A 20,673-nucleotide genomic window follows, 5' to 3' on the forward strand; every position below is an offset into this window, starting at 1 on the left:
TTTTTTTAATTTCATATTTATTTCCTAGTATATTACTACGTATGATGGAATAGTGTTGGAGATTTTTAAGGACAAGAAAAATATTTTTAGTTATATTCTCAAATACGAAGTAAACTTGCATGAATAATTTTGAAATTTTGTTTACAAAAATTCAAAAAAATTGTTGGAACAGATTCTTAAATAAATCGCCTATTTTTTTTTTTTTTTTCTAGTTATACAAATTTTATATTTTTGAAATCTTTGTTTCACCCCTTTCAAAATGCATCAGAAGTAAAAAGCAATTGGAGCAAAAGAAAAAAAGGAACTTTGATTAGTCTCCCAGTTTCTTTGAGCAAAAGAATTGCCAAGAATGTGGTTTTTTTTTTTTTTTTTTTTTTTTTTTTTTTTTTCACCCAAGAATGTGGTGTTGACTCCCAAGAAACTTATTTTAGATACATAAATATAATAAATACACACACATTATGAAAATTATAAAAAGTTGTGCTTTCCTTTGTACACAGACAAAAAAGTTGAAACAGAACAAATAACTTCCATACAATTGACCATACAATTGACCAAAGAGGTGAATGATACCATATTTTGTTTTCAGCTCCTCCATAGTCCATACTCCTTACCATATACTATTTTTTGGAGACATCAAATAGTATTTTTTGGACTTATTAGGACCTTCGTTTTTGTTTTTGTTTTTTTTTTTTTTGAATTTTCGGTCTAAAGTAAAAAATAAATAATTTGAAATTTTCAAAAAAACATTACAAGAGGTATTGCTCCAGACACAAATAAATAAATAAAATCGACACCATTTGTGAGACAATTATTTAATAGCAAGGAATTGTGAAGTGAACAAGTTTTGATTAGATAAAACAAATTATTTTCAATGTGACGTGTCGACCTAATTTTAGAGTAATGTCTGAGAAAATTGAGGGGAAAAAAATATTAGGTTGGGATGAAAATCGTATATTGATTTGTGGAAAGATTTTTTCTTCATCCCTTTATTATGTGACTTCAATTTGTTTCAAAAATGGAGAAATTTGAACCTAACTTCATCGTTATTGAATAATTTTTGCTTGCAATTTTATAGCTAATCTTTTAAATTGCTTCATATAATTTAATATTGAGAAGAAAAATTGTGAGAAACCCTTCCACCATCAAAAAAATTTACAAAAAATCGCTCTACTACCCGCGAGATTTGATAACTATTAACAAACATACTTTAAAATCTTCTTCTTCTTCTTTTATATATATTTATATATATTTTTTCTTTTTTATAATCCAAAAAACTTAAAATAATTTCACATCTTTTTCTTTTTTTTTCTATTGAATTTTCTCCAAGTGTTGTATAACATAATATCGTAAGTTTTTAGAAAATATTGTCTTTAAACAAAGATGCGGTTTTGGACATGAATATTCTTGCTACTTTTTTCCTGATGCTTCGCCACTAAGTATATACCATAGACCACTATAATACAAATGACCCTACATTGCTATCAAGGTACAAATACAAATATTGATTGCTGCAGTTATATATATATATATATATATAATTCATTCTTGACCTACCTGCTTGGGTTGTGAGAGACTTACTTCCTTTTCTGCCGAGTGACAAGAAGAGCTTGTGTGGATTGAGTTCAAGTGGTTGTGAGAGTTCCATTTTTTTCCAACCAAAAAACAAACACCTACAGTAGGTGTTTGTTTGTAAATTTATTATTTACGCGCAGGCTTCACTTTTGGTAAGTCTACAATTAGGGAGTATTTTAAAAATTCTTATCAGTTCAGCTAACTCATGCGAGCTCTAAATTCCGATAATTTATTATTATTATTTTTTCTCACAATTTTATTTTATTTTATTCTTTTATTTATTTGGAACAAATAAGTAGGGTACAAAATTATAATAGAATCAGTCAAATAAAAAGGGCAAAAAAGAGGGGAATGAGATACGTGAACAAAAGGGAAAAGTGGAATGAGATACGTGAACAAACTCTCAACCACAAGAGACTAAAATGGCCAAATTATATTTGAGGTGTCCACGTTCACTAAAATAAATGTGCGCCATAGATTCATTACCAAGCTCTAGCGACATCCATACCCCCACGCATCCTTCACTCACACCACATTACTCCCTCTCTTTCTCTCTCTAGACTCATCACCACCGAACACTATTCTCCCATGCCAGCCAATATTTCCCATTTTTCTTAGTATACATATATATATTGCCTCTCACAAGCTCTCATTTTTCTTAGTCTTGCGCACAATTTCTTCAATGTCCATCTTACCACAGCATTACTATCCTCTTAGGTCCATACACCATGCTCGCACGTGCCACCACATTTCCCTCCCCGCTCGTGTCTACTGCTCCACCACCACCAAGCCCCACCGCGACATGGAGCAGCTAGTCATCCAACCACCGCTCGTACCACCACCACCACCACCACCCACCCTAGTCACAACCACTAGCCGGACTATGCTTTATGACCCATCCTGGCAATCAACCTGGTCTCATCGTGCATGGGTCGCCAGTGGGTGCACCACGGTGCTAGTTTCACTAGCCAAGTCCGTAGCCGGTGCAGCCCATTCGCATATTTGGCTCGAGCCCATGTTGGCAGGCTTGGTGGGCTACGTGCTAGCGGACCTCGGCTCCGGAGTGTACCATTGGGGCATTGATAACTATGGCAGTGCCTCAACTCCTATTTTTGGTTCACAAATAGAAGCATTCCAAGGCCACCACAAGTGGCCTTGGACAATCACTAGGCGTGATTTTGCTAACAATCTACACGCACTCGCGCGCGCTGTGACCTTCACTGTGCTTCCCATTGATCTTGTTTTAAATGATCCAATTTTATATGGTTTCGTGGGGGTGTGCTCGGGTTGCATTATGTTCAGCCAGCAGTTTCATGCTTGGGCTCACGGCACAAAGAGCCGCCTCCCACCACCGGTGGTGGTGCTACAAGATGCCGGAATACTTGTGTCACGATCACAGCACGCTGCACACCACCGGTCCCCATATAACAATAACTACTGCATAGTGAGTGGAGTTTGGAATGAATTTTTGGACAAGCACAAGGTTTTTGAGGCATTGGAGATGGTCCTGTTCTTCAAGCACGGGGTGCGACCCCGGTCCTGGAATGACCCTAATTCTGATTGGACTGAGGAGAACGATGAAAACCCTTCTCAGAGTACACTCCATTGATTCAGTTTCCTTCTTATATATATATATATATATATATATATATATATATATTTGTTTATCCTGCTAGAATGTGTGGTTTGTGAATAGAGTTCCGTGCAAATTGCAAGGAACATAATTTTGTGTATATGATAAGGGGCTTTGTGACCCAGTAGAGGTATAATTTCCAATTTGGTTCACTTTCATGGTGTATTTGATTTTCCAAGTGTTATAAAAATCAAACAATGTCCAATGCTTTCCAAGGGTAGGAACCCAAAAATATTTACCATTGTGAATGTCTAAAGAGTTCAAGCGTGTTCAATTTATGCCCATGTGATGTAAGACAGAATTTAGTGGGTTTTTTTTTTCTTTTAATTAGGTTTATTTATTTATTTTTATTTTATATTTTTAGAGAATTTTTAGTTTTAGGTAATTTTCTTATATTTTTAGTTTTCTTATATTAGATTTTCTTGTGTTTTTAGTTTATTAAGTAATTAGTTTTTTTTTTTTTTTTTGTTATTAATTTTCTTTATAGTTTTATGATTTTATTTATTATAAAAACATGTACCGAGATAACAAAAAAGATCATTCAATTTTATCAATAATATATTAAAATCTTTAATGAATTTTTTCTAATTTGTGAATTCAAATTACCATATATTCAAAATAACCCTCTTTCTTTTATCACTTTCGATACGTTAACATGTCATGACTCTCATACAGTCATATGTTATCCTATATTAAACTTCCATCCAACCGATCAAAAGTTCACTAGTTTCGCAAGCGACCTTGTCCTTTGAAAAGTCTTTAAAATGCTTTACATTCAAACATATTTTAGCATGTTGGCACGTGATGCGAAAGTTTGACCAAAAGCTTCCACATGTCATGTTCCTTAAAACTTGTGTAAAACTTTTACAATCAATCAAACTGAAAATACTGAATCTTTTTCGAAAAATGTTTAATATCAATACAAACTAAACGAAAATCAGATTGGAAACTAAAACTCTAGTCTTTAAATAAAAAAAAAACAAACGAACGAACGAGGTATGAAAGGTAATCCTGCTCTGTTACTGGTTACATATCTCAGAGATGGTTAGATAAACGGTGTGTAAGGTTGGGCTTGATGTCTTGAAGTGAAGCCATATTAAAACCCAGCCCGCCTAATACTGTGTTCAGCTCTCTCTAGGCTAATAGCTGTACAGGTGACCAAAATTTTGCATGCCTTGAACAAATTGGGTTTCTCGGCAACATACAAGCAGTGTATCCAGTAGGAATAATTTTATTAAAAAATAACTTGATTTTTCTTTTGCAATTGTAAAGATATCCACTTACAACATCATACAGTGCAAAAATTGTAATTTCAAAAACTTCAGATCTTAAAGATTATCAGCTCCTACATACGAGGAAATAGAAGATACACAGGGGAACCAGTATAGGCGTTTACCATCTCTGTGACCGTCATCAATCATTGCAAGACCTTCCTGCATTACCCAACAGTGCTTTTTGTTAAGAGCTTGATATAAAGAATAAGCAACTTAAAATGGAACACTGATAACTGGAGGAAGATGAAAAAGAGAGGAAAAAGGAAAAAGGGACAACAGCGGCAATAACTTACATCTAATAAAGTTTCAAGGGCATCAGTGGCCCGGCCAGGGGACCAGGATAGCCGTCTCTCTACCTCTTCAACCGTCACAAATCCTTTAGCCTAAGAGAACACCAAGTCCAATTCAATTGTGATAATCAAACTAGTCCACAAAGCCTTATGAATTTGATTACTTTTCACCAATTTTTTATCAAGAGAAAAACTAAGAGATTTTGTCACTGATTACAAAAGGTTGATTAATAACAACATATGGATTGCTTTTGCAACTGACTTGGGAATTGAACTTGTAAACAGGAAACTTATCCTCCCTCCCTTCACCCATGAAACCAAAGAGGAGGAGGAGAATCGAGAAATTCTCTTGGTTCTCTTCACTTCCTACAAACAAGGTGCTGTCGAAAAAATATAACTATCGAGGTTTTTCCAATTTTTGAAACTATTTTTTCACCTTGATTTTACACACACATACGACCAGTACTCAAAAATGATCACCAACTCTTTACTGTATTTCCCTGTTAAGCATAAAATTTTATCTAATGCTATCCATTTAAGGCCTAACAACCAGACCACACACTTATTGCAAGCTAAAAAACCCAGAATTGTTTGAAGAATGTCAATAACACTTAACTACAAAGTATAAACCAATACTTGACTACAAAGTATAAACCATAATTTGGAAAAGAAATGATGATGTTCTTAAATCAAATATACGTCACCATCACATTATCAGCAATATCAGTAATTGCAAAGAGTTGTATAAAGAACATTCAAGGATGAAGATAGAAAGGGAAAAAATAGAATAAAGAAAGAAACCTGCGCCAGCTCTAAAATTTCATTGTGGTCTTTATTCAACTCGGTTGGAACAGAGCGAACAAGTTTTCTCTTTCCAACAGTAATCACTTCGAAACCACTACCTAATACCTTGAAAATTTCATGACCGAATGTTAGTGTATTGTACCACATAGTCAAGAAGCATGCACTTCTGAAAACTAATCCAAGGTTCATCAACATATCCAAAGTAGCAAAAGAGATGCACAAACATATATGCTTGCAAAGATACAATACTTGAAGCAAAGATAAAACTTTCTATGCCTGGCATGAACTAAATAAATTCACAGATTGTGTACTAGCTTGCAAAGATACTATACTTGAAGCAAAGACAAAACTCTCTATGCCTGGCATGAACTAAATAAATTCACAGATTGTGTACTAGCTTGCAAAGATACTATACTTGAAGCAAAGAGAAAACTCTCTATGCCTTGCATGAACTAAATAAATTCACAGATTGTGAACTAGCAATCCTTCAATTTAATTTTTTCCCATCGCTATTTCCCGTATATTTAGATTTCACAAAAAATAAGAATATTAATTATATTTACATAAAAGCATAAATAAAAAATATAATACACCCTAATTGATCAGGGGCCATTGCTTTGCCCATTGGTCAAAAGGCCGGGCAAGTGTGAGAATGTGGTTATGAGTCTGGAGGCAATCCCTTCTAGACCCTATTAACAGGAACCACACAGGGAAATGGCACCCCATCGGCCTAATTTCCTAAAATTCAGGTCTTTGCTAGATCCATCTTAGTAGTCACCTAATTATTTGAAAGCCAATAGCCCGTGCAACATATATCAACCACAGGGTCTAATGAATATATTGTTCCCAATGGTAGCCTCCATGGATACTAACACAATGCAGTAAAATGATGTCACAAATGCTCAACCACAAACCTTCAGCTTACTTATAGCACGCAAGCAGTCATCCTCAGACACAGCTTCACGAGAACTTTTTCGTTTCTGACCAAGCAATTTACAGAGTTCTTCCAAGTTGATCAAACCTCCATTGTGGGGTCTAGTAGCCAAGCAAATTTCAACAATTTGCACACCTGTCAAGCCAAGCAACTTTTCTTCAATGTAGATCTTACAAAAATTATAATCATGAAAACATTATGCATGAAAGATGACATGGACAAAAGTGATAGGGAACCGAAAAGAAGTTTACAAGTTGCATGCTAGTATTGCATGCCAAAAAAACAGAGGCTTGAGGTATAATTATTTATAAGTTCCATTACTAGAACATTGTGTAATGGATCTTTGATAAATAATAATAATAATAATAATTTATTATTATTATTATTTAATTTCAAAATTTCCTGCAAAACTCCAAATTGAGTGCCATGAAAGCTTCATTTCAAGTGACCTATCTGATGAAGACAAAAAATTCAATAAGTAGCAAGGTGCTGCAGTCCAGAGGTGATAATGTTTGAATTACATCAATAGGACGTGTGCCGATAAAAAAAAGTTTTTGCAATCCAAACAAATGGATAATGCAAAATATTGCCCTCCATCACACAAAAGTTTTCCTTTTACAGCAAAGGCTACATATACACAGATAATGTTTTTCAAATAATGTTTAGGACATAGAAGGATACGCAGGATGCATAATAGAGGTGGCCAAGAGAACAAAGCAGTGAAAATTAAATTAAATCAAAGCTTACGCAAGATATCTCACTAAAACCATAACAAACTGAGGCCCAGAAAAATCACGGCTTGCAACACCACCATCTCCCCAATCGCATATTCAATTTTATCATACATGTGTTATCCTTTCCTTCCACCAAGACCACATGATGGCAAAATGTTTATCTTTTACACAAATGTTTACCATCCTATTCTACACTTTGATTTTCGGAAACTTTCAAGGTAAAAACAATGCCCATGTAAGTAACACATGATGCAGGCCAAAGTTTAGATAGAAGGAGCAATATATTGACCCATACTTCCAATTCATTCTAGCACATAATGCTGCTGCCCCATAGAGCTTGAAATAAAATTATTATCCATGATGTCTTGCAATTTTTATGCTTGGCTGTGTAACATCTTTCTGATTGTGCTGTACTGGAAATGGTTTTATTCATATTCAGATTTGTAATTGAGAGCATGCCCTCAAATCCCTTGTACTCCATTGAGAATTTCTATTTATAATACAAAACCCATTCAGGAATAAATAAATAAATATATATATATATATATATTATCCATGAGAACTATGACCAGTGAAGAATCACAAAGAGAAAAGGACCACTGCAGAAAGAACAGACGAGCACAAAACCATCCTTGAAAAAATAAAGGACCCAAAACACAAAGGCAACGCAGACAACATGACCAAACTGCAATACTACTGAACCAAAACCAACCTTTTTTCTTCTATCTGTACCAATCTTTCCCTCCCAATATCCTGTGTAAGCAGGACATGCACTGGGTAACGTCCTTTAAGCAACAAATTCATGAGAAAGGATATACTAAACTGCAATTGTGTCCCAAACATTCTTAAACCTAGGTGTCCAATTCAACCAACTGCCATTCCTTTCAGAAGATCAATCACAAATAACAACTACCTCTTTACAGCTGATTTAACTATTAATTCAAAAAATATGAAAGATAGAAGGACATTCTCACAGATCCAAAAACATGTCTATGTCTTTAAATTTCTTACAGAAGATCAATTACAGAGAACAACTACCTCTTCACAGCTGATTTAACTACTAATTTAATAAATATGAGAGATAGAAGGGCATTCTCACAAATCCAAAAACATGGATATGTCTTTAAATTTCTTTACCTCCATTATTGTTTCTTTCTAAATAAATCAATACATATGAGAGATAGGACATTCTCACATATCCTAAAAACAAGGATATGCCTTTAAATTTATTCACCTCCTATTATTGTATTTCTTTCTAAATTAATCAATACAATTAGTCTTTTTACATGCAAAAAATATTATTTAATCCAAATACATCCTCAAAAGTAGATTTGCATTTTCTAAGGTCTGAGAGTAGAACATCTCATTTAGCACACTCGCTACACAGATTTTGGTTGATTAGAAGAATTGTCAGCGCCTTATCCTTATTTTCCACATGCATGAAATACAAATAACATTCCAGTTCTAACCTTTTTATAAGTAGTTCACAAATCTAATCTACTTCAGATCATGGTTCATAGATTGTTGTTTCACAGTCACCACAAAATATTAATGTTACTTTTGCAATTTAAAATCGCATTGAAAATATTATTAACCGCTTAATTGAAGGATCATCACCCACAAGTATCCCACATTACAAGCTTTCAACATGTATTCCTTCCGAGAAAAGGTTCTAAGTGTGTAGAATCACCAGGTTTCACATAAATAATTACTTCCTCCAATTCACTAAATGTAATAAATGTGTAACAACCACCTTACAGAAAATATGATAGAATTTTCACAAAGTCAGGTGCATTGGTAACACATGCTAAATAATTGGTAAGAGAAAAAAGTAGTATATATATATATATATATATATATCACAATAGCATCGATATAAACAATCAAACTATACTTGCAAGAATCATCATAAAGCTCTCTATTCTACAGTGATGAGAAATAAGACTCTCAAGACTTGTCTAATAAGAGATGCACTGGAATCAACAGCCTCTGTACCAACCTAGTTCATAGTAGAAGTCACCAATCCCTAACAGCTCTGCCCAGAAACCCTTATTTGAGGCCAAGGGATCTACTCCTACTTTTGCACACATCTCATGGAATTGTGATCTGAATGCAGGGTTCTTGCGGATGTCATTCTGCAGCAATCATATCAACTTTCAGTCGTGTATTAAATTGCTAAAACGGTAGTATATGGGTCCACCTCCTCTTTTTTGTTTAATGCCATGCACAAATCTTTTTCTTAAAGTCTTGAATTTACAGGAAATTCATGTATTTGGACAGCTCGGCAAATAGAAATTTGGTAAATTTCCAAATCATATTTCCAAACCCTAAGTTAATGAAAAAGATTTAACAGTATCCAACTTTCCCAAATTCATATTAACCAATTTATTCAAAATTTCAAATTCACATCCCCATTCACCGGCTTCAATTCAATGTGCCTAATTGAATATGAGAAACACCAAAATGTTAATTAGTGATACAAAAAGAATTGAGTACCTTATGTTTGCGAGCAAAGTCTTCCAACTGAGATCGAAAAGTGGTGAGCTGCTCTTTCATAAGATCAGTTCGTAACTTTGCCACATTTTCTCCGAGCAATCGATATTGATCCTGAATTCAGAATAATAAGAATCAAAATTGATGTATCGATTTTAATCGACCAAGTAAAATTTGCGATAGGGAGAAAAATAGATTGGAAACAAACCCTAGCAGCAGCGGCCGTCTGCAAACCGCCGATTCCAGGCCTTCGCCTCATCCCTCAATTATTGCTTTTCTTGATCCGATTTGAACAAATTCCAAGCTATTCTACAGAGAGTCGAACCTTTTACCAACTTACCAAGAGAGAATCGCGTTCATGGTAGTAGAATGGTAGAATGCTGGCTGAGCTATGTTAACGTTGACACATGGAAGTTTACTAGTTTGGATGCTGTTTTTTTCAACTTTTTGTAATGAATGGTATATATTTTTATGAAATCATTCTCTTTTTTCTACTATGTAAATGTCAATGGAATGTCATTTTTCATTTTTTACATACAATTTCTAAATAATTAATATTATCCTCAATAGATTTTTTTTTTTTTTGACGAAAAACTCATCATTTATCCGTCTTGAAACTTGAACATGCCTCATCCACACCTTTGTTATTATTATTAAATTTTAAAGTACAATAAATTTCTCATTTTAGAAATTTACATGTTCCCAAAACAATATTATTGGACAAGTAAGTAATTATGTTTAAAATGTATTAAAAAAATTCAAATTTTACCAAAAAAAAAAATTCGGGACGCTCATTCTTTCAATGGAAAAGAGGTGTATACACATATGGCCCTTTCATTTAATTTGCGGCTTTATAGGATGCTCCAACTCCAAATAGACCTTTGGGATGACTAAAAATACTTGGAAAAAGAATGAATACTTGATGAACCATTACCCCAAGTTTTTGTGGGAGAGAATCAGATACAACAATTACCTAAATCCAAAACAGAGTTGAGGGTGTTTTTCTTTTTCAAGTGATTATAATAAGTTAAAGTTCATTGACCAGGCTTAAATAGTAACAGCTCGGAAAATATTTGCAAACCATAGCTTATTAGTATCCCACACATCATATGTATTACCAAATCCCATCCCTAGAGAGGCAGGATCCTTGTAACCATGAGCTTAAGAAATAACATGTTTAGCCTACGTCTAGATAACAAACTACATAAAAAGATGGGATCACATTAATCCTTCTGTAGATTAGTAGTAACAAAAGGTTCAGGTAAATGATGGTATATTTCAAATAACTTCCTTCTTTGGATTAATCTGTCAACCAAAGCTATTTTACAAAGTTGTATTACAAAGTTAAAAAGACCAAAATTTGCCAAAGGCAAGCTCAAAATGGGAATTGTGCAGTGAGAGTTTATAATCTGCATCCCTAAGTATGAATCTCTGTTGTGCGACTACAAACCTATAAGGAATGATCAAAGCCATAAAAGAATTCTGTTCCTCTGTGTCATTTGGTAATCCTGTTCTAATTTAAAAGGTTCTAAACTATGCAGAAGTCCCCGTGGCTTCCTTCGGTATCAAAAAGAGGCAAGCGATTGGAATGAAGGTGCAGAGGACCTGAACGCCAATACCCAAGAGAAGGTTGTCAAAAGAACCCGAAGAGATGTTAAGGAATGAAGCTAAACCGGCACCAACAAACGATCCCAATGTGGACCCAAAGTTGTTTAATGACATGAAGAGGGCAAACAGAGTCCCTTCAATTCCGGGAGGGCAAAGCTGTCCTGATAAGATCAAGAACGGCATAAACCTGCAATTACATGGAAATTAGTCCACAACAGCAAGATGTAACAATAAAGGATTAGCTCAATTCTATAGGTTCTGAATCCTGTGCTGCAAAGATGCATAAACGAACTGATAGACCTACTACACATTATAAACTTGGACAAGTATGCATGTATTCTAAATCCAGGATACTCTGTCTTGCATAACCGAAAATAAAACTACAACTGAAAGAGAGAGAGAGAATAAAAAATCACATACTTGAATTGATTAATTGCATCTGAAAGAGCCGACCCAAATAGCACCATGATTTTGTCTGATATACCAAACGCAACATTTGATCGAGACACTAAAACCATATCTAGAAGACTCAAGATAGATATACCAACATGAGCCCACCTGCATAATATTTTATAAATCAGAAATCAATTAAATTAGTCAGAAAATAAGACCCAAAATATAGCACTGATATATGTACCGACTACTTACCTGAGAATTCTTCGTAATTTCATGTTCTTTAAATAGCGATTATAAATGACGGTTCCAAGCATGAGGCCCAACCACCCAACAACACGGGTTGTACCCAAAAACGAAGCTTCTAATTTTAGGAACTCCGTCTGGTAATAGAACATTACTGTTGAGAGATTTGGAACAGTCACATTTGCTAAGAAAAACCACGCCATTGGTCTGGCATTCCAGAAAGTGAGTTTCAATAGAAAGTAAGCATGGTTAGAAATATATATATATATAGAAAGAAACCATAAATATATACTGTGAAAACAATCATCTATAGTATCAGCCTGATCGAGCCAATAAATGCAACCAATAGTGAATTTGCATGATTGTGTAATGCAAATCCATATGGCACATCAATTCCAAAACCTCATAGACTTAACCACCCATTCAAAGGTTTTTTTTATGACATTGAGCAATTTGAACATTTCAATGGTTGTCCTAATAAAAGTTAAGTCCCTGAAGGGGGATGAGTAGACTGATGAGGATCATGAGCCTCAACCAGCTGAGTACCACAAAATTTCTCATGAGTTACCTTAGAATCATTGGCTGTCTGAAAGCTCGGAACAAACTATAACAAGCCATTTTCAGAGACTGGAACCACTGTGATGTTAATGAGCCATCTTTTTCTGGAATTCGGAATTTGCTTGTGATGATGGGTCTCTTTTTGCTTTTCTTTTGACTCTTCTTTCTCCTTAATGTACTGGTGTTAGACTCTACACGCGAGAGATTATCTTCCTCAAATACACTGGTGTTTCCGTTTGCACCGTTGGGGCTTGAGTTAGAAAAATCAGGCAATTCTTTACCACTTATGGGATTCTCCTTGACCAAACCACACGAAAAAAGCTGTAGGGTTGGTAATACAGAGAATAAAAGGAAAATTCTCTCTATCTCTAAGTTACTTAGTGCATATCCTCCTAACAAACTCCCACAGATTCCTCCAAAAGCCATGGCCATCCAAGATATTGACTGGAGATCACCAGCAAAAGAAGCCCTGATCACAAGCATAACAAAATATCAACTCATATTCTACTCAAAATAAACAAAATTTTTTTTAAATATATATATCAACAAATCATCAACTCTAAGATATACATGTGGCAGACCTCCTTGGTAGCATGTACCGCGCAGGAGATTTGCACACCTAGAGTAGACGCAAACATAAGGTAAAGGTACAGCAAACATAAGGCCAGATTCTTCTTGGGTGGGTAGATCCCATTTGGTTCAACCATTGTTATGAAGAATCCTCAAGGTAGGCAAACCAAAAAATCCAAGCGTATTTGGTCAAGGGGTGAAATCAAGCAGAGTTCAAGAAAGTCAAGTACCCTGCTGTTCAAACTTCACTGACTTGAATGCTAGGCTTGCTAGCTGAGCAAGCTCCAATTCAAGCTTGTTATATTAGGGTTTGAAGAGCTCAAGCTTGTTCACTCAACTAATCTGACATTTTTTTGCATTGAATCCGGCACCTCAGCAAGTGAAATGTATACAAAAGATTACACGTTTCTTTGCATATCTAAAGGTTCATTACCCAATGTGGTTCCCGTTAATCAAGAGTGCTCAAAGGGGTGTACATGTGTCTCTACATATCTAAAGGATCGTTACCCAATGTGGTCCTCATTAATCAAGAGTGTTCAATGGGGTGGACTAGATACAGACCTAACCTTTGGCACAATTTGCACAAAGTGGATGCTCTCAGGATTCGAACCAGCATGATAATGCTTGATAGTTCGAGCATTTTAACAACGTGCCGAGCAGTGGCCCTTGTGTCTTCGCAAATCTCACAAGCTATATCAAAGTGCAAGGATTATGTCACTACAACTGCATGATGCCTATCTCAATTGTTCACAAACAGAAACCTCAAGTTTATCAAGAGTGGCAATTAAAGTAATCATGTCAAAACCTCAGCTTGCACTTGGCTTGTTTGATTGGCAAACAAGTCTGACCAGATTCCTAACAAGCTACTACTCTTTTTTTTTTGACAAGTAAAACAAGCTAAACTTCAGTTGTTCAGGAGCAGTTGAGTGCCTACTGTATCATATATCGTTGGTCGATTTTAAATTCAAAATTCATATATACATAAGTAGAACTGATATTTAAATGAATAAACATACCGCTCAAGTCTTACTGCCTCAGCTATCATGGCATCAATCACAACATCTGCCATGGCAGAGCCCAAATTTTGCACTGATAAAAAAATCATGAGTTGCATTCTGGAACTCCTTAAGGATGCATTTAGGCCCAAAATGAGCCATGGCAAGAGAGAGAGCACAGTAGCAATCAACAGGTACGGAATCCTTTTTCTTCCTCTAATTGGGATGCAATCAGACAAGATTCTGAACATAAGACACATTCAGAGTTCAGAAGAATGAATGACATCAAAAAGGTTTAAAAAAAACATTTAACTTTCTCCACATATAATCTGTGCTGAAACAACCAATTAAACAATCCATTATAATTATATTTAAAATATTAAACTAATTTAATGTTCTAGCAAACATTCTTTTACACCCTCTACCTTGACCATCTCATTGCCCACTAGTTTTTTTTTTTTCCCATTTCATTGTTTGATGGTTCCATATGCAAAGGGGGATCTTGGATTTCTTTTTTCTTTTTCTTTTCAATGGGGTCATTCAACACCTAATCAATTATTAACTTTTAATTCTGTGATTTCTATAAAAATTAACTTTCCCTCAAATATATCATCATTAAATCAATTTTTTTTTTTTTTTATTTATAAAGTTGACAAAACCAATGAGATTATGGCAAGTAAAGGGCAAACCTATTGCACGAGGCTCCCACCATTGCAGAATCTGGGGAGGATCAGATGTATGCAGCCTTACCTCCACATGTGGAGAGACTATTTCCTTGTTTCGAATCCCCGACCTCCAAGTCACAATGGAGCAATCATACCGTTGTGCCAAGGCTCGCTCTCACATTATGGCAAGTAAACAGATAAAAATTGCTAAACTGATTGTATTTTTTTCAAAAAATATCTTTTTTCCCCGCACCAAAAATGTTTTAATTATTACGTTGAAAAGGTTTTTCTCTCCCAGACCATACACAACTTAGGTCTTCGTACAGGTATACCGTATACATGAATTTAAATTGTAAGCATGCAATAAAATAAAAAAATTTATCTGACTTTTCAAAATTGACCCCAGCTTAACTTTAGAGAAGGATTTATATGAGTCAAACATTGAAAATATCCATATTTCTAGATATCTGGAACTGGCCTCCCCATATTTATCAAATTTCAGTGGCGTCAGCTAACATTATTGGAGCCTAAGTGGCCACCCTCCTTCAAAAGTGGCATTTGAATGCCTCCTTGAGATGGTATCATCCCAATGTCTTCTGCAAAGTAGGTTGTTGTTTTTCCTATCAGTTCTTTACAGGTGTTTATTTATTATTTTAACAAACATCAAAATTTTCATATTTATTTAATCATCACTCTTTGCAATAAATCAAAGTTTAGCAATTACTCCACTATGTTGTGTAATGACTTCATTCAAAGCATGGCTTGAGTCTTGAAATGCTGGGGAAACAAAAATAAAATTATTCCAGGGATTATAAATACTTTACTCTTTTTTTTTTTTGTTCTTTTTTCCTTTTTTCCAACCAGACATTATATGATTTATTTAGTACTCTTAAGTTTAGTTTCGGTTTACATGCAAAGATGTACATTAAGCAGTATTTAGGGAATCTTGGAGATACTCTCAAAAGATATACTTATTTTGTATGAAACTTATGGATGCATGTATTTCCAAATTGAGCAATTCATATACAATTACCGTGAGTTAGATCCATACCCGTATAATGGTTTTATGCTCCATGGGAAAAATACTATTGTAGACACAAATTGAGAAGCTGAGGGTGAAAGCTTAAGCCTGTCTTTTAGCTGATAAGAAACTGCTGTCCATACAAAAGATCTGAAACCCTACTCACACACATCACATATTTATCGAGAAAGGTAAGTGAACAGAATTTGACAATATAAAATAAACAGAAGAAAAAGAGAAGCCAGGGGGGGGTAACAAAATCACAAACAAACCTTTAAAAAGAAAAGGACATTATTGGTTAAATGAAAGCAAGAGATTGAGATATGCATCAAATATACTACTAACTCAGAACTTATCTGATCCACCATAAGCAATTGGTTCACAAGATGTAATATTTCTTGGTACATGGGGTTTATTTCAACTGCAAACCTTATTAATTTTTGCATAACAGCACAAAAGATTGTGAAAAATACTTAAATGAAATTTTGAGGAATGACAATACTTTGTTTCTACTTTCTTTTTGAGCATGTAAAACCTATTTCAGGAGACCATTCCAAAAATGTATCATGTTATATGGGTACTTCAACTCTTCCTTTGCAATTTCAGTAAACCAAGAAATTCCAAATTAATTTGATTTGCAGGCCTAAAGATACTTGATCTGACCTAAAAAAAAAAAACACGACAACATAGATAGCTTCTTATTAGTATTTCTCCTAAAGAATCAACAGCAAACCAACAATTTATTTCCCTTTTTGTTGGAGGCGTACCAATCAAGTGGTACTCACACACACTTATCTCTTCTGAGACTTGAACCCCTGACCTCTCTTTGGAAAGTAAGAGGCTGATACCGCCAGGCCACTGGCCGTTGGTTCAGTAGCAATAACTTCTCATAATATAGTTAGACAATTTTGAATTACAGAGCTAATAGTAGTCAACGAAAGTTATATAATAATATGCTAACTTAGAAAATCTACTTACAAATTCTTTTTATTTTTTTATTTTTTTATGGGTCCGAATATTGATTAATTAAGCTTAAACTAACAAGCATAAGAACATGAATTTGAGTCTTAACGTAGCCACTTTATAATTTATACAAATAACATTATAGGTTAGGCTTGTACCCAATCTAATCCTCCCAAATTCCCACCATCCCACATGGGGGGAATCAACACCGAGTAGTGGCCTTCTGACATAGAATATTGATTAGTTAAGAAATAATAAACTCATAAATTGGATTAAATGATATCCAGATTAACGTCACTTGGGGACATGATGATGAAATCATTGACATAGTTCCAGCATGTGCAATAAATCCATCAACAACATTGACACAAGGAGACGTTGGGTTTCTTGAGTACTAGTTTAGGGTCAAAAAATCCATTAGAGGGGAGCTTTTGGAAAGTCTTCCACTTTGCAATTCTTCCTTGGAGAGAGCCTCAAAGAGTCAAAGAAAGAAACCAATGGCTGATGGGAGAGGAACTTCTTCAGATCAAGAGAAAGAACCATAGAGTGGTAAAGTGCGAGATTGAGAGAGAGGAGAGAGAAAAGGCTGATTTCTAAAGAGGTTTTGAGAATTTTGAGAGGAGTACTTCAGCTGCTCCGACTCAGCCCCATGTTGCTCCATCACTGATCAACAACACCGGGAAGAAAATTTTACATGATTTAAGTTGAGGAAGAAAAGACCACAATTGCATGGTTGGGGGGTACTAAGAAAAGACATGTTGGCTTGTGATGCAAGAGAAACCAAAGGCCTAGACTGAAAAGAATGGCGGAAAAGGATGGGATAGTTGATTGTTATTCATAGTGTTTTTTTTTTTTTCCAGCCGTGTTATGGTTTTTAATTTATTGCTTATGGAAGAATCCAACTCTGGTATGAGTTAAATGCTTCCTAGGGAAGCTAGGTGTAAGGAAGCATCATAAATAGGCAATTTGGATCTTGAAAATTGCACAGCAGAAGAAGCATTTTAACATGAACAATTTAGGATTACAGAAATGCTAGAAGACCCTAAAATACTTAAACCAGTTTTATCACGGTATCACCAATATGTTTACAACTAGTCATCTTCTAGATCATGTTTGTAAATAGATAATGAGGTGGAGAAAATGTCGTGTACCGCATACTAGTGCAGTAGGAAATGCATGCTATGTTTTTTAGTTGGCCAAATCTCTCACAAGTCACATCCTGACATGCAATCAATGTTGTGAGGAACCACATGGCTAATCTACGTAAGGAGCATTAAAAGCATTATACTCAAGTACTTTTTTTTTTTGATAAGTGAAAGCATTATCCTCAAGTACTTAAGAGGTGCAATGAATACCAGAATCTTATTCCAAAGGCAATATGCGATAGAACAGTTTGTGAGATTTGTTGATGCAGACTATGCGGGTGATGTGGACAAGCGGGCCGGTGGGCTTATTAGTTGGAAAGCTATGCTTCTATCAGCAGTTGCTTTATCAACAACTGAAGCGAAGTACATGGCAACAGTGGAAGCTACATACGGAACTTGGTCAAAAAGTTTGGTCGATAAATTGGGAATAAAGCAAGGAGGCTTAAAAAAGTATCATACAATGTGAAAAATCAAATTTATCATGATGTGATGAAAGTAAGGTAAATTGCTGAAGATCCACACTAAGAACAATGCAGTTGATATGTTGACAAAGTCAGTAGAAGTTCAAGCACTTCTTGGATTTGATCAATATTTTGCACAATTTAAGATTGGTAAAGTATCCAGGTGATGAACATCTAAAATGAAGATGCAAAGCTGCAAGTGCACTAGAAGTGATCATCCCATGTAATCTTCAAGGTGGATGTGACAAAATTGTGGAGGATTCTAACTTTAATATAAGCTTTCTGATGAAGCTAGACCGAAAGGAACATTGTAAATATGCAGTCCGGGACTATCATTTATACAAGTGAAATTGAGCCTTATTTTTATATATGGGACTGAGAGAGTGAGTTGAGAGGGGCATACAATGATTTTAGGACCTCGGTTTGGGATTAAACTTGAGCAATTTTATGCTTGTACTGCTATTCTCAATTTTCTCACAGTAAATAAGATCAGAGCACACCTCAAGGTTATAGGAGGGCCAAACCATGTACTTAGTACTTTCTTTTTTTTTTTTTTTTTTTTTTTTTTTTTTTTTTTTTTTTCCCTACATTTGCTGCAAGATGGCCAGGACAACACTCAACTTAAAATGATAAGAACATAGGCTTCCTTGAGATTAATTGAGCTGATGAAAGAATGTCTCTATTATATTATATAGAATTTCTTTTACCACTTTATCTTATAGAAATTAGAACCCAGTTAACTCAGCAAGTTATCTAAACTAGTCTTAATATCTAATTGAAAAGCAAATCATGAAAACCTCATCAATTGATGGATAATCTTAAGCTAGAACCTGATCCAAACTCTATAAAATAATCTTAAGCTAGAACCTGATCCAAACTCTATAAATCAATAAACACTGAAAAACCCAGAAAGACAAGACACATATCTTCAGTCCGTAAACCTTTAAAACCCCATGATTCAGAAACAATTTAAAAATAAAAAATAAAATAAAATAAAACCAAATTCCCCCAAAAAAACAGTCCGTTGCAAACAAGAATAAACATATTAGAAGCAGAAAATTATAAATTCCTAAACATAAAAAACGATGAGATCTGGGTAGGGAGAGAAATCAAAACCTGTGTGAAGTAAACCAAGCAGATGAGCCAGAGAAATGAAGCCCCGAATGCAATTCGCAACTGGTTCAGCCACTGTATCATTTTTGGATGCGATACAACAACTCTCTCTATATGGTTGCAGGTTTATAACAATTTGCACCCCTTTCAAAAAGAGAGAGAATGTGACGAATACATTCTTCGGTCCTTGATGGGAAGGAGCATTCCGCATTCGTAAATCTTTGAAGAACATTTCCAACGCTCTTCTTTTCAACGGTTTATTTGGGCTCCTGGAGGGTGGGCCATATTTGCCAGGTCTTTAATTGCCTATTCTCTGTATACCACGCGGTATTTTTTCGCCTTTTTTATGAGTTGCAAAATAAATGTTCCCTAGTCTAATTTTTTTTAATCATGAATTTTATTAGTATTTTTTTATTATATTAATAATGAATGAATTATTATAATAATTTATAGTGGATCACTAAATGCAAGAGGATAAATTGATAATATTAAAATCAATACCTTAACTTTTTAATTGAATATTTATTTTGAAATAACTAAAAATAAATAAAAAGTGAATAATGAGAGTTAAGAAAGAGAGAAGAATCTAAAGAAATATTATTTCATTTATTATAATCTATATATATATATATATTTTTTTTTGATAGAAAAATACTAATTAGAGTGAGAGTTACAAACTGTTTGTTAATAAAATAGATTATTAGGCCTTGTTCGAATTGTATTTGTCAGGATAAAAAAACAAAAAATAAGAGATATTGTTTGGATAGTTTTTCTTTCTTTAAAAATTTGATCCTAATACAAGCACCGACCATCACATGACACACTATTCTATCTAGAAATTAATATATGATCATAAATGAATGTGTTGGTTTTATTAGATTTTATAATATAACTGATTGTAGATATATAATAATTTTCATACCTTACAACTCACACCAATCACACATACCCATGTCATCCGACCAATCACATACAACAAATCATCACACCAACACACATTCCACCATGTATTTGCATCATCACCACCAATAGGAAAGTAACACATCAATTGACCAATTACATTATTCCACGTCAACACACTAATCACATTTGACTGATGCCACGTCACGACTAACATCTTTATGTGGTAGTATTAAAATTGGAGTGAACCCAACCAATAGCATCAATAGATTCTCTAAAATTAGGCACTTCGAATTTG

General features: G+C 34.6%; 3 protein-coding genes and 1 long non-coding RNA gene across 4 annotated transcripts; 1 reads left to right on the plus strand and 3 right to left on the minus strand.

Annotated features, from left to right (window-relative positions):
* Positions 1-2,068: 2,068 nt before the first annotated feature.
* On the plus strand, positions 2,069-3,413 carry LOC132308435 (fatty acid desaturase 4, chloroplastic). The gene has a single exon (XM_059806519.1). It carries the CDS (start codon positions 2,258-2,260, stop codon positions 3,182-3,184), a length of 927 nt encoding a protein of 308 aa, XP_059662502.1. The 5' UTR covers positions 2,069-2,257; the 3' UTR covers positions 3,185-3,413.
* Positions 3,199-10,190, minus strand: LOC132308436 (vacuolar protein sorting-associated protein 22 homolog 1). The gene is made up of 7 exons (XM_059806520.1): positions 9,946-10,190; positions 9,741-9,851; positions 9,244-9,379; positions 6,491-6,645; positions 5,574-5,681; positions 4,776-4,865; positions 3,199-4,641 (listed from the first exon to the last, which is right to left on the minus strand). The coding sequence occupies exons 1-7, from the start codon at positions 9,994-9,996 to the stop codon at positions 4,537-4,539; spliced, it is 756 nt and encodes a 251-aa protein (XP_059662503.1). The 5' UTR covers positions 9,997-10,190; the 3' UTR covers positions 3,199-4,536.
* Positions 10,191-10,993: 803 nt separating this feature from the next.
* On the minus strand, positions 10,994-19,712 carry LOC132308434 (probable folate-biopterin transporter 4). The gene is made up of 7 exons (XM_059806518.1): positions 19,479-19,712; positions 15,824-15,951; positions 14,129-14,350; positions 12,553-13,011; positions 11,994-12,191; positions 11,766-11,903; positions 10,994-11,532 (listed from the first exon to the last, which is right to left on the minus strand). The coding sequence occupies exons 1-7, from the start codon at positions 19,557-19,559 to the stop codon at positions 11,271-11,273; spliced, it is 1,488 nt and encodes a 495-aa protein (XP_059662501.1). The 5' UTR covers positions 19,560-19,712; the 3' UTR covers positions 10,994-11,270.
* On the minus strand, positions 17,597-19,472 carry LOC132308437 (uncharacterized). The gene is made up of 2 exons (XR_009482434.1): positions 19,230-19,472; positions 17,597-19,192 (listed from the first exon to the last, which is right to left on the minus strand). It is a non-coding gene; the product is annotated as an uncharacterized LOC132308437 (long non-coding RNA).
* Positions 19,713-20,673: the final 961 nt, after the last annotated feature.

The sequence above is a fragment of the Cornus florida genome, unplaced genomic scaffold (genome assembly GCF_030987335.1).
Source record: "Cornus florida cultivar Cherokee Brave unplaced genomic scaffold, ASM3098733v1 CherokeeBrave_3.0.0_Hap2_Chr05, whole genome shotgun sequence".
Lineage (NCBI taxonomy): Eukaryota > Viridiplantae > Streptophyta > Magnoliopsida > Cornales > Cornaceae > Cornus > Cornus florida.